Below are 17653 nucleotides of genomic sequence, written 5' to 3'. Positions count from 1 at the left end.
TGTACTGTTATGTAACCTGGCAGTGTGGCTCTGTGTGCGACGCTCTGTGCAGCTCTGTGTGCGGCCACTGATGTTACCGGCATAGAAAATTGCATCAATACAACCTGGCAGTAATAGAGGAGGGGGTGATTCATTTCTGTCATGTGCTCTCTGCTCCTTTCTGGGGGGCAGACAATGGCTGGGAGCTTATGTTCTCAGGGATGCTAGATTTCTCCCACCCGGTCAGTGTCTGCTGTTGTGTTGTGGGGCGGGAAAACTGTTGCTCATAGCAACCAATCACAGTTCAGCTTTCATCTTTTAAACAGCTCTGATGAAATGGAAGATGCTTAGTGATTGGCTGCTATGGACAACACAGGCAGTATAATCTGTTGTGGTCAAGAAGATGCCTATGAAATGGATATATTAGATATTTATATATATATATATATATATATATATACACTCACTGGCCACTTTATTAGGTACACCTGTCCAACTGTGTGTTAAGACTTAATTTCTAATCAGCCAATCACATGGCGGCAACTCAGTGCATTTAGGCATGTAGACATGGTCAAGACAATCTCCTGCAGTTCAAACCGAGCATCAGTATGGGGAAGAAAGGTGATTTGAGTGCCTTTGAACGTGGCATGATTGTTGGTGCCAGAAGGGCTGGTCTGAGTATTTCAGAAACTGCTGATCTACTGGGATTTTCACGCACAACCATCTCTAGGGTTTACAGAGAATGGTCCGAAAAAGAAAAAAAATCCAGTGAGCGGCAGTTCTGTGGCCGGAAATGCCTTGTTGATGCCAGAGGTCAGAGGAGAATGGGCAGACTGGTTCGAGCTGATAGAAAGGCAACAGTGACTCAAATTGCCACCCGTTACAACCAAGGTAGGCAGAAGAGCATCTCTGAACGCACAGTGCGTCGAACTTTGAGGCAGATGGGCTACAGCAGCAGAAGACCACACTGGGTACCACTCCTCTCAGCTAAGAACAGGCATCTGATGGCTACTTTCAGCAGGATAATGCGCCATGTCATAAAGCTCGAATCATCTCAGATTGGTTTCTTGAACATGACAATGAGTTCACTGTACTCAAATGGCCTCCTCAGTCACCAGATCTCAATCCAATAGAGCATCTTTGGGATGTGGTGGAACGGGAGATTCGCATCAGGGATGTGCAGCCGACAAATCTGCGCCAACTGTGTGATGCCATCATGTCAATATGGTCCAAAATCTCTGAGGAATGCTTCCAGCACCTTGTTGAATCTCTGCCACGAAGAATTGAGGCAGTTCTGAAGGCAAAAGGGGGTCCAACCCCTTACTAGCATGGTGTACCTAATAAAGTGGCCAGTGAGTGTATATATATATATGTATATATTAGATATTTATTATACTGGGCTTTGCGTGTGGAGTGAGTGTGGCTATGTGGAGTGGGTGGGGCTATGTGGAGTGGTCGTGGCTTTATACACACACACATACATACATACACTCATTTTTATATATGCGGTATATAGATGGCAGGCACTTGATTTTTTATGTTGTTCATTTTTTTTTAACTTTACTTTATTTTTAATGTAATGTTCTCCTAAATGTCGGAAAAGTCGTCAGGAGGCTTTTTTTTTAATCTATTCCTTTTCTCTTCTACATTTAGGATCGCCATGAAAGCCCTAGAAACAATGTGACACTGTCCTAATGAATAGTAACTGTCACTGTCATGGCGGTGCTAGGCCTCCACGGGCACAGCATTCACAGGATCACTAGGCTCAGCCTCTTACAAATTCTGGGGATAAATCTGACAAATACAGAATGTGTGAACGTGGTCTAATATGTAAACTAAATAAGGACAACTGTGTATTGATACGTTAAAACAATATTACAAAGCACAACCATATGTGGATAATAATCAACCTAATGTGTGATCATTATTCCAGATTTAGTTCCAGCTGATTAGAACCAAAATATCATCTAAAACATCAGATATAAAAAAAGATATGTAAAAAAAAAATAAAAATTGAATTGCCCCCCCCACGTCTCATTTTCTCAGTTAAAAAAGAAGACCAAAAAAACACAAAACATATTTGGTATCGCTGCATCTGTAAAACTTCGATCTTTCAAAATATAAAATTATTTAATCTATATGATAAACGCCGTAAAAAGAAAGAAAAAGAAGTGAACATAACATCATAGTGGTTTTCCGATCCCCACACCTAAAGTTAAATGAATGGTGTCATTCAAAACTACAACTAATCCTGTAAAAAAAATAATAAAATATATGACTCTTGGAACAAGGGGAGTAAAAAAATAAATAAATTGCAAAAGCGGAAATGATCCCACTCAGAATAGGGTTAATGACTGGCAGTTAATCTGTACCAGCCATACTCTTGATATCGCCGTCATTTTACCTGATATTTATCTTTTTCTAAATTCTAAATTATTCTTTATGTCTGAGATTTATTACATATTCCCTATTTTGTATTTTTAACATAAAGCATAAAATGTTGAGTACATTTAGTCTCGGCAGTGTATTTCTACCTTTTAATAATTATTTTGCTTTCTTTTACAGGGCAGAACAGACCTCCTCGTGCCACCGGTGAATTGATTTACCCATTGGCATATTCCAGTGATAGGACTCCAGGGTCAGCAGATGTTCAGGGATGTTCCTCGCAGCACGAGATGTGACACCCGCTATGTGGCTGCAAGGATTAGCCGGTGACGAGGGCTTTCTCCTCGCTTTGCTCTTTGTTCTAACACTTTACTTGTTTCCCTAAGCTCCTGCCATCTCCATTTGTTTCATATCATTTTTGAAGGGCATAGCAAGAGGGCTGCAACCAAAAGGACAATATGACGTGACATGTCTGGGAGAATATCAGAAGATCAGGACGCATTCAGATGGTTAATACACAAGGGTACGGGGTGGGTAACTTCTGCCACTCTCATCTCTGGGCTGTGACCCTCAACCATATAACATATGCCATAATGGCTGTAGTTATGTAAAGAGATAAAAATTCACTGAATAATAAAATGAATGCATCACGTTTTACCAAACACGATATGATGAATTGGTGCCAATACACACAGAGCGGTAGGAGAACGATTCTGGAAGATTATTACCAGGGTAGTGCTGTGGAGGATTACAAGGCAACATTACTCCCCATCCTTCTGTTATTTTAACGGCATCTCTCTCCTCTGGTGGGAATTCCTGCAAATCTGAGATATAAGACAAAAAAAACCCAAAATATTATTAATTTTTTTGCTAATAATTATTTAGAAGTAAACAAAGCATTTAAGGGAATCTGTCACCAAATTTTTGCATGATGTAGGTGCAGAGATCCCGATTCCAGCGATGTGTCACTTACTAGGCTGCATGCTGACATTTTCATAAAATCATTGTTTTCTTTGCTGAAGATCTAGCAGTTGTCTGAATATTGAACTCTCAACACCACGCAGAAAATTGCCAATCAATTGATGGGGCAGGGTTATATAAAGCTCATGAATATGGAATATGAAGGACTACATAGCAGCAGGTTTACTAGTCCTCTAGTGATAATCTCCTCCTGATAAAACTGTGATTTTATTAAAATTACAGCCAGCAGCCCAGTAAGTGACACATCGCTGGAATCAGGGTCTTTGTCTCCACATTATGCTGCTCTCAATTTAGGTGTCAAAAAACTGGTGACAGATTCCCTAGTAAAAAGATTACTATAGGACACTCACATCCAAAGCGCAGCGAGACTTCATTGCTAAGCACGGCACCCCTTGGATTGGAAGCTACACATTGATAGGTTCCTGTGTGCTTAGACTGTGTCGGGTTCGAGATTGCCAGGTTTCCTCCTACTAGTTGGTAATTGGAATTTGCCATAATGTTGAGCTCTGTACCATTCAGTCTCCACCTGCAGGTAATCCAGAAATAAATATATCTAACTTCTAGTAATTGTAAGAAAACTGAACTTGGGGACAATGTTCATGATGTATCATCTCCATTGGCTAAATCTGTGATGCCATCATTCGTTAATACCTGTAAGTGGCAGAAGGGGTGGCCCGGGCACGGCAAGCCAGGGTGAGTTGTTCTTCTGACCCCTCTGGAAACAAAGTGTTCTGTGGCTGCTCCTCAAACACCGGTCCATATTCTCCATTTGATCCTTTGATGGGGTTAAAAGCTAATTGGAAAAATAAGTAATTGTCAAGGAACAATAACACTTGTTTTTTGCATGGTTAGTACTAGAAATCCGCAACGTGTTAATTTCTCTTGAGGGTATGCTGAGTTCTATGTGCCCATTCTTCCCATAAAATTGCATTAGGTGCAGAAAATACGCAGATTAAAAAAATGCCTCCAATAAAGTTTGGTCAAATACCAGAAAGTATCAAAAATAAAGCAGCTTTATTAAAAACATGGCATAACAAAAAGAGATACAATTGCGATAAAAATTAAAAAACACAATGGCAAAATATGCAAGTAAAAATTCAAATTTACCCATTAGGTACAAAAATACCACAGAAAATTGGCAACATCAAAGATTTACCAAAAGCTCATTGTAGGAACTCAGCCTCAAAGCAAGAGCGAGCATAACCTTGGTGTAGCTGTAGAGGGGCACAGGAGCTGCGGGGTCTCCTTGTACCCCCAAAGCAGGGGGAATTGTGATGAGCTATTGGACTGCAGAGGGCCCATTTATTGTGCTTGCACAGGAGGGGCCCTCTCTTCTGTCTGTGTATACCAGCACCTCAAAGGGAAGATAATCAGACCTTATATGTGTTGGAATCCATTGTCTTCAAAGTTCTCATATTGATCTATATCCCTTAGTTCTGTTATTCCCGTGATGACAATTTACAATAACCTCATTAACCTCTGTCATTATGCTCTGTTTATACAGCGGCAGAAAGCATACAGAGCTAGAATCTACAAGGGACTCAATTAATGGAGGTTCCAATTAGAAATATTCTACACTGAAGGGGTTCAGACTCTTGTAACAGATCTCTGCCATCGCTACGAGGGTTGCAGTAGTCAGATCACAAATGCTTCTTCCATCTCTCCATTATGAATGATGAAGTCTCTACGATCACTATTCATAATTATGGATCCTATATTTCTTCAGTGGGAGCACGAGCATAGTGCACGCAACAACTATGGAAGTAACATACATTGTGGAATATCCTCCCTATAGTTTAAGTGTTTTAAGGTGGCTGTCAGACACCAAGTGGTTGGGAGATAAACTTGAATTAATGCTTTTGTACATATAGGAAAATGCTCCAGCACACTAAGTGCAGAGAGGGGTTAATCGGCCATGACAGATTGATTGTGAGCAGTTGATGAGTTGGGAAAGACCACTGCTCATCATATCTCCAGTGGTTCACTTGTTAAATTGAAAGCTGTTTCTTTCACACAGGCCTGTGTATGGAGGTGTGCAGATCTCCTGGATTGAATGCCTTTGATAAAAGGGCAAAGAAGCTGGACTCTAAGGGTCCCGTTTCACTTAGCGACGCACCAGCGATCCCGACAACGATACCACCTGGTAGGGATCGCTGGTGCGTCGCTAAATGATCGCTAGTAAGCTGCCAAACAGGCAGATCTCTTCAGCGACGCAGCAACGATCCAGCGATCAAACACAGCGATGCAAGCTGGCCAGCGGGACGCCGACGAAAAAATGGCCCAGGACATTCCTGCATGATCATCGATATCCAGCAGGGGGGCCGGTCGCTGCTGCGTGTCACGTGTAGCAACATCGCTGTTGTGTCACAAAATCTGTGACGCATTAGCGATCTCGCTATGTGAGACGGGACCTTAAGTCGGGTGGGCAAACCAGCACTATAGTATGGACTTAATAGAAACGGTTCCTGTGTCTACTTCTTTAAGAAACCAAGTGAGTCGACCTATCACAGTCTTTATAAATAGAATATAGAAGGTATGCAATATATAGTGAGCTATAAGTTATATTTTATTTGTTAGCATGGCTGTAAATTTTGGTAACGCAGCTAATTTGATTCATGGTTATCAGTGGAAGTAATTTTTCCCATCAGTTCGAAAATCAATTGAACCTACCGTACTTAAAAATTAATGTAACCCAAAATTGGTAAAACTAGGTTTATACAGAGATATTGGCTTTTTGTGTTGGTGCTGTGGACAGTTTTGTAAGGGCGCAGTCAAACGTCCGTATAACACGGATGACGATCGCATCAGTGAATGGACTGGCCAGCAGCTCTCATGACCCGAGTGTGACAGCTGCATAGAAATACATGCTGTCACGCTTGGGTAAGAAGAGTCACCGGCCAATCCGAGCATTGTGATGCAGTCATTGTTCGTGTTATAAGACTGTCTGACTGCGTTCTTAAAGTGACACCAGTAGTGCAGACTAAGGCCCAGTTTCACCATAGTGTTATGCCAGAGTTCTGGCATAAAACACCTTAAAATTTACTCATCACAAAATTTTTTATGACTTTTGGTATTTTCACGACAGTTTTGGACCTCAAAAAGGGCGGAGCTATTGAGAAGCTGGGCTGGGTTGAGACATGGCAACACCCGCCTGACAAGTTAATTGAAAGTGGCAGTATTCGTTAAGCCAGAAATGTTACTCTATTCCTGGTGATGCGAAAGAGACGCACGACACTGATATGACGCACCTATTTCATTAAGTAGTGTGCACCTGTTAATAAATTTGGCTCCTCTTATGTCTCATTAGGGCCCGATTTATTAGCTACATTTTTTTCTAATCACTTTTCTTTTCTTATCTTGTGGTATTCACTGATGAGTTTTTATAAAGATGGTGCACACAGTTCATGAATTTTCCAAAAAATAAAAAAAGGTCTATTTTGTGTTTAACAATTTTTGTGACATTTTAGAACAAAAAGTTGCATATTTTGCAAAATGACACAAACAGTTTTCAAAAAAATTTTGGTGAACATAAAATCACTCCAGGGAAAGAATAGAGTACATTAAAACTGTTCTAACTTTTTGAAAACAATGGGAAACCCTTAAGCAGGCCGCCCCCAGTGGCTTTATGGGGATGTACAGCTCTACATAGCTCTTCCATGTGCAAGGAACCTTAAAAGGGTTATCCCATGTTCTCAAACAGGTGCCCTCATGATTGATTGACAGTTTGGGCCAGGAGCATGGTTTCTCCTGCTGTACACTATCAAATATTGCAAGCAGTACAAGAAGAGCGCAATGACACTAAAACTGATCGACTGGGATTTGGCAGCGCTTACAAGTTCTATAGCAAATAGTTGTAAGCACTACGCAGGTTCGGTTGGACTGCTAGACTGTAACAGTGGTCAGTAACTTAAACAATGACCAATAAGCAATTAAAAACCTACACTCTTGAAAACACAAAGGATTTTTTCCACCAGCACTTTACAATTTTACCTATTTGATAAGATTAACCCGTTAAGATAAAAAAAATTAGAAAACGAAAAAAAGACATCTTGAAGGTGAACAAGCAACTGAACTTACCTGAACAGCAGAGAAGAACAGAGGACAGGAAAAGGGCAGAGGAAGGAGGCAGCATGGTGCTTCTGCACAGGGAGAAATAGACTTGTAAATGGAGGGAACAGAAGCAACAGTTGTAGAAGTATCCTGCATCCATTAATGACTACTTATTTAGGAATAAAGTGATAGGTCTCCAAAACACTATCTCTTTGAGAAGACCACCGCTGATCGAGAACACATTTAAATATATCTTATTTATATTGGTCCTTATCTCTGAGAGGATCCCTCCTTTAGTAGACAGTAGACCATTTTGTCACTGCAAATTTCGGTGATCATTTCAAAGAAGTTTTCCTTTATTCCCATGAACAGTATGTAGAGAAATCTGAGGACCGAAGCAGAAGATACAACATTCAGGTTCATGTGATCTGCATTATATCTCATCTACTCATAGGCAATTAAATAAGGAGAAAAAGTGAACATGAAGGGGAAAGCAATAAATTGGTTCAGATGGACCTTCCTTCTCCAGAAGACACAAAATCGCACATTTGGTGTTCTCATTCTTGCCTGAATTGGTTTCATTGAACACTAAGTTCATATAATATTCACATCATATTCAAAATATAAAAATACACTGCTCAAAAAAATAAAGGGAACACTTAAACAACAGAATATAACTCCAAGTGAATCAAACTTCTGTGAAATCAAACTGTCCACTTAGGGTACCGTTACACCTAGCGATGCACCAGCGATCCTGACCAGCGATATGACGCGGTCAGGATCGCTGGTGCATCGCTAGGTGGTCGCTAGTGAGCTGCCACACAGGCAGATCTCACTAGCGACATCGCTGGGGACGGGGATCGCTACTTACCTGTCAGACGGGGCGATCCTGCGTCCTCCCACCCGGCTCCACGCGTCGCTCGTCGGTGCCACGGGAAGCCCAGCAGGAAGTGGCCGACGAGGAATGGTCCAGGAGCTTCTCGCGCGATCAGCGATAACCAGCGGGGGGCCGGTCGGAGGTAAGTATCACATGCAGCGATATCGCTAGCAATATCGCTGCAACGTCACAAAATCGGTGACTTTACAGCGATATTGCTAGCGATATCGCAGTGTGTAACGGGGGGCTTTAGGAAGCAACACATTGATAATCAATTTCACATGCTGTTGTGCAAATGGAGTATACAACAGATGGAAATTAATGGCAATTATCAAGACACCCTCAATAACGGAGTGGTTCTGCAGGTGGGGATCACATCTCAGTACCAATGCTTTCTGGTTGATGTTTTGGTCACTTTTGAATGTTGGATGTGCTTTCACACTCGTGGTAGCATGAGATGGACTCTACAACCCACACAAGTGGCTCAGGTAGTGCAGTTCATCCAGGTTGGCACATCAATGCGAGCTGTGGCAAGAAGGTTTGCTGTGTCTGCATTATCAGACTGAAGAACATTGGGCCCACTAGAAATATGGTCATAACTCATATTAACATAACCTCAGATTCCAGTCAGTTGGACAGTTTCCTATCACTTAATCATTTTATTCCTCTCAATAATCTACTTCTGGAACCTTCAGATCCCAACTTTCCATCCTCAGTGAGTGTTCAATGTATGTCAACTTATTAGTGTTATTGCACATATCCATTATGAATATTGCAGATGGATACTACCTCAAGGGATGCCAATGAGTAATCTGTACTACCTCATATTACTTATGATCTTATATTGACCTTGACCTTGCATTGTATAATACGGGCAATTGGATGTGTCTTCGCAGAATATCCCCATGTGTAGACACAGACATAGATGATAATGCATATTATAATTTCCTTCATAATATGTTAAAGGCTTATGAGTCAGAAGTGACACAATGATAAATAATTGTAAAATATCTGTTTGGATAGACATACAAAATATCTTGTGTTCTTAGTTCTTATATCTAGTTACATATAAATTATAATGAACACTATACAACATCTGAATTTGGTACAAAAATATAGGCACCTGCTTGAACATTCTCCTATTGATCAAGTTGGATTAATGGCCAAGGGACAGACCATACAACTGTTATGGGGCCCCTGGAGAGAAGAGATCCAGCCCAGGATAATCTCGCCCTTTAACTACTAGGTTGTAAAAACCTGTTTATTATCAATTTATTTTTCTGCTGCCTAAATAGCACCAAAATATTCCTCGGCGCTTTACAGACATTGTCATCACTCACTGGTCCCATTGGGGCCCCCAATCTACGTTCCCTGTCAATATGTCTTTGGTATGTGAGGTGAAACTACCGTAGCCCCAAAAAATTCACACAAGCACAGGAAGAACATGAGGGGCTCCATTTTTATCTTTGGTATGAGGCCTCCTCTCTTTTCTGCACTCCACTGTATAGTATATAAGAGATACTCACCTTTTGCCGGTTTCACTTGACAGCAGCTTGATATAAGGTGAAGCATTTGCTTACCAACATTTACCACACAAATGCATCACTAAAATATAATAAATGCTTTAATTTCTAGTGTCATCTGTTTGAGGGCGGAGGGTGGAGCTATTCAGCTATTGAGAAGCTATTGAGAAGCTGGGCTGGGTTGAGACGTGGCAACACCCGCCTGACAAGTTAATTGAAAGTGGCGGCATTCCTTAAACCAGAAATGTTACTCTATTCCTATGTAACCCCCTTCTCATGTACAGCACCATGGAATTAATGGTGCTATATCTCATATATAAAGCTCAATGTGGGTGTGTATGTATGTCCGGGATTGGCATCCGCACCATCGCAGTTACAGCCACAATATTTTGCACAGTCACACGTCTGGACCCCAAGAGCGTCATAGGCTATGTTGTGAGGCAAAGTCTTAACCCCGCGTGTTCCAATTCACCAAACAATTTTGCCCCTATCTACATAATGGGGAAAAAGTGTATGTATTGGCATCTGCACCGTCGTAGCTACAGCCACAAAATTTTGCACAGTCACACGTTTGGACCCCGAGAGCGTCATAGGCTATGTTGTGAGGCAAAATTTTAACCCTGCGCGTTCCAATGCACCAAACAATTTTGCCCCTATCTACATAATGGGGAAAAAGTGTATGTATTGGCATCCGCACCGTCGCAGCTACAGCCACAAAATTTTGCACAGTCACACGTCTGGACCCCGAGAGCATCATAGGCTATGTTGTGAGGTGAAATTTTAACCCCGCGTGTTCCAATTCACCAAACAATTTTGCCCCTATCTACATAATGGGGGAAAAGTGTATGTATTGGCATCTGCACCGTCGTAGCTACAGCCACAAAATTTTGCACAGTCACACGTCTGGACCCCGAGAGCGTCATAGGCTATGTTGTGAGGCAAAATTTTAACCCTGCGCGTTCCAATGCACCAAACAATTTTGCCCCTATCTACATAATGGGGAAAAAGTGTATGTATTGGCATCCGCACCGTCGCAGCTACAGCCACAAAATTTTGCACAGTCACACGTCTGGACCCCGAGAGCATCATAGGCTATGTTGTGAGGTGAAATTTTAACCCCGCGCATTCCAATTCACCAAACAATTTTGCCCCTATCTACATAATGGGGAAAAAGTGAAAGGAGAAGTGTTGGAGGCAAATTGACAGCTGCCAGATGTGAACAAGGGGGACTTAAAGAATGAGAGCGATGGCGCCAAAGAGTATATACCGTACAGTTGCTAAGGTGGGGCCCTGACATGGGATACTCACCACACACGGGGATATGAACACACACAAAATGCGCCACACACTACCACGTGCTTCAACACATATACCACCCTCAGCACACATTTCACCACACATACACCAACCTCGCCACATAAAAGTCACCACTCAAAACTCACCACGCTGTCCCAGAGCTGTTTAAAAGATGAAAAATGAGCTGTGATTGGTTGCTATCAGCAACAGTTTTCTTTGTAGACAGTTGTGGTAACTGAGGCCTATTATTCTTATCATTTCTATGGTGTTATTGTCCTTCTGTAAAGCTGGAAATAACACAATTTATTACCGTGCCAACACAGACCACCCTCTGACACAGACTGCAGGGGGAGCCCAGTATCACACAGGTTAGGATTAGATGCACGGCTCAGCAGTCAGTATCACACAGGATAGGATTAGATACACAGCTCAGCAGTCAGTATCACACAGGATAGGAATAGATACACAGCTCAGCAGTAAGTATCACACAGCAGAGGATTAGACACATGGCTCAGCAGGCAGTATCACACAGGATAGGATTAGATACACAGCTCACCAGTCAGTATCACACAGGATAGGATTAGATACACGGCTCAGCAGTCAGTATCTCGCAGGAGAGGATTAGATACACGGCTCAGCAGTCAGTATCACACAGGATAGGATTAGATACACGGCTCAGCAGTCAGTATCACACAGGATAGGATTAGGTACACAGCTCAGCAGTCAGTATCACATATGATAGGGTTAGATACACGGCTCAGCAGAGGGTATTGCACAGGATAGCATTAGATACACGGCTCAGCAGACAGTATCACACAAGTTAGGAATAGATACACGGCTCAGCAGACAGTATCACACAGGATAGGATTAGATACGCAGCTCAGCACACAGTATCACACAGAATAGTACTAGCTACATGGCTCAGCAGACAGTATCACACAGAATAGGATTAGATACACTGCTCTGCAGTCAGTATCACACAGGATAGGATTAGATGCACGGTTTTTATGTGCAATATAATCATTATAATTTGCTATAACTAACCACAGTTGGTTACTATGCCCAGGCAACGCCGGGCTCTTTAGGTAGTAAATAATAATAATAGTAATAATCTGTTTTCAGTCATGCTGGAGCATGCAGCAAAATCACTAGGACTTATTTAATTACTACTGGTGTAAGAGGGAGCCAGGACGGTAGTCGTAGGCAAGGACACCAAGGCTCTGGTGTCCTGACCTCCTCCCACAGAAAAACTATCAACTTCTACTGGCATACCTGTTTGAGGTGCTGGTCCATGGACAGTGATTCCACTGCGGTGCGACTCAGCTCCTGTACACTTGGTTTCAGTGCTCAAGGTTGAAATAACGCCCTTGGCGGTACCGCAGCATTACTCCTGTAGGACCTCAAGACATAGGGGATCCCGTTCATCCGCTTCGCCCCGGATTTGCAAGCTTCAGCCCTATTTAACATCTGCCACATGGTGAATATTCTGCTCCCTGCACGACTTTTGGACCACGTATTCTTTTCCGTTCCTGCTGCTGTAATAAACTGCAATTTCCCCGGGTGCTCTGGTCTTATCCAGAACCCGTCTTACTGTGCCCGTGCTTTTCTTTTTAACAACATTGCGTAGCTGCTATGGTGTCCTGACCTTAGAGCCCTTGAGGACTTGTCGGGCGTGCTCTCCCTTCTGCCTTATTCCTATAGCCTACACTTACTTAACCCACAGAAGCTCCTCCTACAGTTAACCCCTATGTGAACTTCCTATCAGCTATACCAAACAAGGCCCACTAGTATACCCCCATCTAGTGGCCCACAACAGAACTACGCTTACCCATATCTACGAAGTCTATACTAATAGTGCCCTCCACTATGGAACCCGAAGGATGCACTGGCTTACCCTAAACTTACTAAACTTATACATCAATATGCAAGCATAAGACAATACAATCTTTTACAATGTGTACAACATGGTAACACATATAATTTGGCAGTGCCAATGAAAATGGCGGTAATACACAATAGTGTAGCAGTACCAAGCATAATCATATCTACACAACATTTACAATATATTAATATTAGAACTCCTTAAAGGGGAGGCGTCATTAAAAGGATATTCTACTTCAATCCCCTATACTGGCACCAGGGAGCAGGGTGAAGATCAGTGGTGAAACTAGAGTCTGATATGGACTCTGATGATGTAAAATGTGGAGTAACCCCCCCCACAACCATATTGGTCGGATGTATGGGCCCTTGTAACATTTTAAATCCTATAAGTACATATATGTTGCCCTCATTATGTAATAGTGTTCCCCATCTTGAGCCCCTTCCAGGTATATATGTCCCCCATCTTGGGCCCACCCTGATATATATGTCCTTGACCTGGTATATATGCCCCCTCCTGGTATATATGCTCCATTCCTGGTATGTATGTCCCCATCCTAGTATTTATGTCCCCTGTTCCGCCACTTATTCTAGTCACCATCCTCAGCACCAATGCCGCTAAGCGTCCTCTTCTATAGCCGGCAACTGACTTCAGCATGCAAGCAATGGGCAGCATATGACATCAGTGCCATGCGCAGGCAATGACTTCCATACCAACGTCCGCTGCCAGTCTCTGATTGGCCAGCTGTTGGTATTTCGCTGCAGGAACCATCAATGCATTTCAGCCGGATGTGAGTCGTCGGACGCACATCCAGCTGCAGGGCCGGCCCGAACGTATAGGCGAACTAGGCGGCCGCCTAGGGCGCCGATCCAAAGGGGGCGCCAGAGAAAAAATAGAAAAAATTATAAAAAATCTTTTCAAAAGGCAAAAAGTTTTAGGGATGGAAAGAAAAGTGTACATATTTAAGGGCAAATATGACGCAAGAGAGGTTGGTTGGGTTGGCAACAATTTCGAAAGAATCTGAAGTTGCTAAACAAATTAATCTCGGTGACTTAGTGTCATCCTTTTAAAAAAAAAGGCAAGGAAACAAAAATTTTAGTTACCTATGGTCGTTTTTGTTTTGTGTTATTGATTACTTTGTATATATTTGTCCTATACAACTTCTCAGAAGATTAAAGAGTTAGGAGAGAGTTAATTAATCATTGTTGTTGTGGTTTATTTTGCTCCTAAATTTATATCCCAAGTTTTCATCTACTGCCAGGAATAGTAGGGGTGCAACAAAATAGTTGCGCCTAGGGCGCCGTAATCTCTCGGGCCGGCCCTGTCCAGCTGAAATATTCTCTGGCATCTGTGGGCTCCATCCACCTCCAGGCCCGGTCGTAATCGCACCCTCTGCATTCGGGATCATTACGCCCAGGGACCTGCACTGCCCTGATCATGACAAGCCAGTCACAAAAAATCCAACTGAGTCTGATATGTTTAAACTTGCTTGGTGCCATTGCAGTAGTGTAGGTGTCGCAATGTGATCTCATTCAGTTCTGTAGCGCCAAGCGTGATGTAGCCCTGAGCGAACATCTACTGCGTGACAGCTGTCGTGCCCAAAGTTGTTGTGTAGCCCTATCCTTAATGGAACCTTTCCACTTCAAAAACACTATTTACCTACAGATATAGGGATAATCTTCAGGATAATAGTATTTAAAGAGGACCTTTCAACAGTTTTCGCATGGCCACCTCATGGAATAGTGGCTGCAGAGCTGAATAAACAATAGTATTATTTTTTATTTGCTCTTGTAGTCACAGGTGACTGTTAACAACTCGGTGCACCACCCTGATAACTGGATGCAAGCGGCTGCAGGGAGAATATATCTTCATTTTCTCCATTTACCCGTGCCTGCAGTAAACCAGCGAGACATCTGTTAGACATTATTTAAATGTAAATTACCTCTGTATCTGCAAGAAAATAGCGTTTTTGGAGGTGACAGATTCTTTTTAAACCAACTATTTACAATATATAATTTCATTTTCAAATAAATTTGTGTAGCAGATTTTACTCCAACATTTATAATACTGATAGTACGTCGATGTCCAACACGCTGTTCAGTAATTACAGGTTGTGATCTCTGCCTTTGTCACTAATGGTTACATTTTTACATTTTCTAGGCAGTATGCCTAATGATATTGAGTCCTTGAAAAGTAAAATGGAAAGTCAAAGAAAAGACCCTTACTTGCTATATTGATTCATTGGAATAACACAGAAGAGCCTATTAAACACATTTGTTAAATTGGTTTTGCAGTTCTGGTCACTGCCTTTAGGTAATGCCTATTTTTATTTAACTTTTGTATGATTTCAGCGGAGCAGTGGGCAGTAATTGTATTTTAGCAGCATTCTCTTAAAGAGAATCTGTCAGCAGATTTTTGCTATGTAATCTGACAGTGGCATGATGTAAGGACAGAGACGCCAATTACAGTGATGTATCACTTAACTTACTGGGTGCAGCAGTTGTGATAAAATCACAGTTTTCACTGCTACAGATTGGGCAGAGCTCAGACGTTGAGCCCTGCGTAAACCCACCAACACCCCTGATTAGCAGTTTTGGTGTACATTGTATAGCTACAGAAAGCTGCTAATCACTGCTAGGGGTGTGGTTGGACTAGGCCAGTTGTCCTTTAGTGATAATAATACATTTTATTTCTAAAGTGCTGACATATTCCGCAGCACTTTACATTTCAGAGGGGATTTGTACAGACAATAGACATTACAGCATAACAATAATCACATAGATTATAACAAATACCAAGAGGAATGAGGGCCCTGCTCGCAAGCTTACAATCTATGAGGAAAAAGGGGAGACATGAAAGGTGGGTGGATAATATATAGTGATAATATCCTGCTGATAAAAAACTGATTGTACTGAATCAAGTTAGTGACACATGCCTGGAATCAGTTGTTATGCATACGTAGTAGTAAATATGGGGTGAAAGGATCTAACTAAGAATAAACTGCACACTGCACCAAGTCCCTGTACAGACTAAAGTGTCCGGTAATGCAGACCCTAGTGCCTTCAGCACAATCCGGATACAGGGTCGGCGTTAGGGGCAGGCAGACCAGGCAGCTGCCTAGGGCCCCCCGCTTTTCCAGGGGCCCCCAGCCAGTGGCGTGCCAGACAGCCACTATGGGGCCCGTAACAAGTGCCGGAGCTGCCCCCCCACATTCAACTTATCGGCAATGATGCTGATACGGTTGAAAGCAGTAAAAGAGGAGAGCGTCAGACGACGCTCCCTCTCCCATCATTTCTCCTCTGCTTCTGACTCAGCGGGTGCGCAATGATGTCACTGATCGTGAGCCACGCTATCCCAGCAGTGAACGGAGCCGATGAGACCAGAGCAGAGCGCCGGAGCAGAGCCTGGATCAGGGCAGGGAATGAGGAGAGGTAAGGTAAGGTGTGTGCTGCATTATACTGTGAGTGGGGAAGTGTGTGTGAGCTGCACTATACTGTGTGTGGTGGAGGCTGCATTATACTGTGAGTGGGGGAAGCTGCATTATAATGGGAGTGGGGGAAGCTGCATTATAATGGGAGTGGGGGAAGCTGCATTATACTGTGAGTGGGGGAAGCTGCATTATACTGTGAGCGAGGGATGCATTATACTGTGAGTGGGGGAGGCTGCATTATACTGTGTGTGGGGCTGCAGTATACTGTGAGTGGGGGGCTGCTTTATACTGTGAGTGGGGTAGGCTGCATTACACTGTGTGTGTGGGGGATGCTGCGTTATACTGTGAGTGAGGAGGCGTCATTATACTGTGAGCGGGGGATGCATTATGCTGTGTGTGGGTAGGCTGCATTATACTGTGTGTGGGTAGGCTGCATTATACTGTGTGTGGGTTGGCTGCATTATACTGTGAGTGGAGGAGGCTGCATTACACTGTGAGTGGGGGGAGGCTGCATTATACTGTGAGTGGGGGTGAGGCTGCATTATATTGTGTGTGGGGGAGGATGCATTATACTGTGATTGGGGGAGGCTGAATTATACAGTGAGTGGGGGAGGCTGCATTATACTGTGAGTGGGAAAGGCTGCATTATACTATGAGCGGGGGGAGGTTGCATTATACTGTGTGTGGGGCTGCATTATACTGTGTGTGGGGGGCTGCATTATACACTATCAAGGACCTTGGGGAGTGCATTATACTATATGTACTATTATAAAAATGACCTTTTGAATTTTTATTAGCTCACCTTTAGTTATTCTAAGAACATTATGATAAAAACTTTCTATGCTGATTTTGGATTTTTTGTTTTCTTTTTTGTATAATTCATTACTGTGGTGGGGTTAGTTTTTTCTGTGGTTATATATTCAGCTTTGTCAGTTCATAATGATCAATTTAGAGAGATATCTTTATCCAACATGCACATGAGATGGTATGCATACACACATTTAGTGTGGTGTTAGAATGTTATTATGCGTTTTTTTCTGGGACCATACTCCATGAACATTGTAATGGTTGGTAAATAGTTAATAGGAGGTGGTCTTTTTAATTAATCACATGTGCTGTTGTGGTGGATAAGAACATAACAGGAATTGTTTATTTCATGTCTGCATGCCTTTGAGGAAGGACCGTTTTAGCAGTCCGAAACGCGTCAGCGTTGGGGGTTCCCCCTCATGTAGTGTTTTTATTGATGAAGATGT

General features: G+C 42.6%; 1 protein-coding gene across 1 annotated transcript in view; it reads right to left on the bottom strand.

Annotated features, from left to right (window-relative positions):
• The window catches only part of CNTN2 (contactin 2), a 73440-nt gene that overhangs the window by 37322 nt on the left and 18465 nt on the right, over positions 1-17653 (bottom strand). Inside the window, exons 2-5 of the mRNA XM_073587193.1 lie at positions 7423-7484; positions 3997-4138; positions 3696-3871; positions 3093-3188 (exon numbers count right to left, since the gene is read on the bottom strand). Of these exons, the coding sequence (XP_073443294.1) occupies positions 3093-3188; positions 3696-3871; positions 3997-4138; positions 7423-7477 (469 nt within the window). The 5' untranslated portion in view covers positions 7478-7484. The remainder of the gene's footprint in view (positions 1-3092; positions 3189-3695; positions 3872-3996; positions 4139-7422; positions 7485-17653) is intronic.

The sequence above is a fragment of the Dendrobates tinctorius genome, unplaced genomic scaffold (assembly GCF_039654945.1).
Source record: "Dendrobates tinctorius isolate UK_male_01 unplaced genomic scaffold, ASM3965494v1 ptg000098l, whole genome shotgun sequence".
Classification (NCBI taxonomy): Eukaryota; Metazoa; Chordata; class Amphibia; order Anura; family Dendrobatidae; genus Dendrobates; species Dendrobates tinctorius.
Note: the sequence above shows the minus strand (reverse complement) of the source record. Positions and strands in the feature narration are given on the sequence as shown.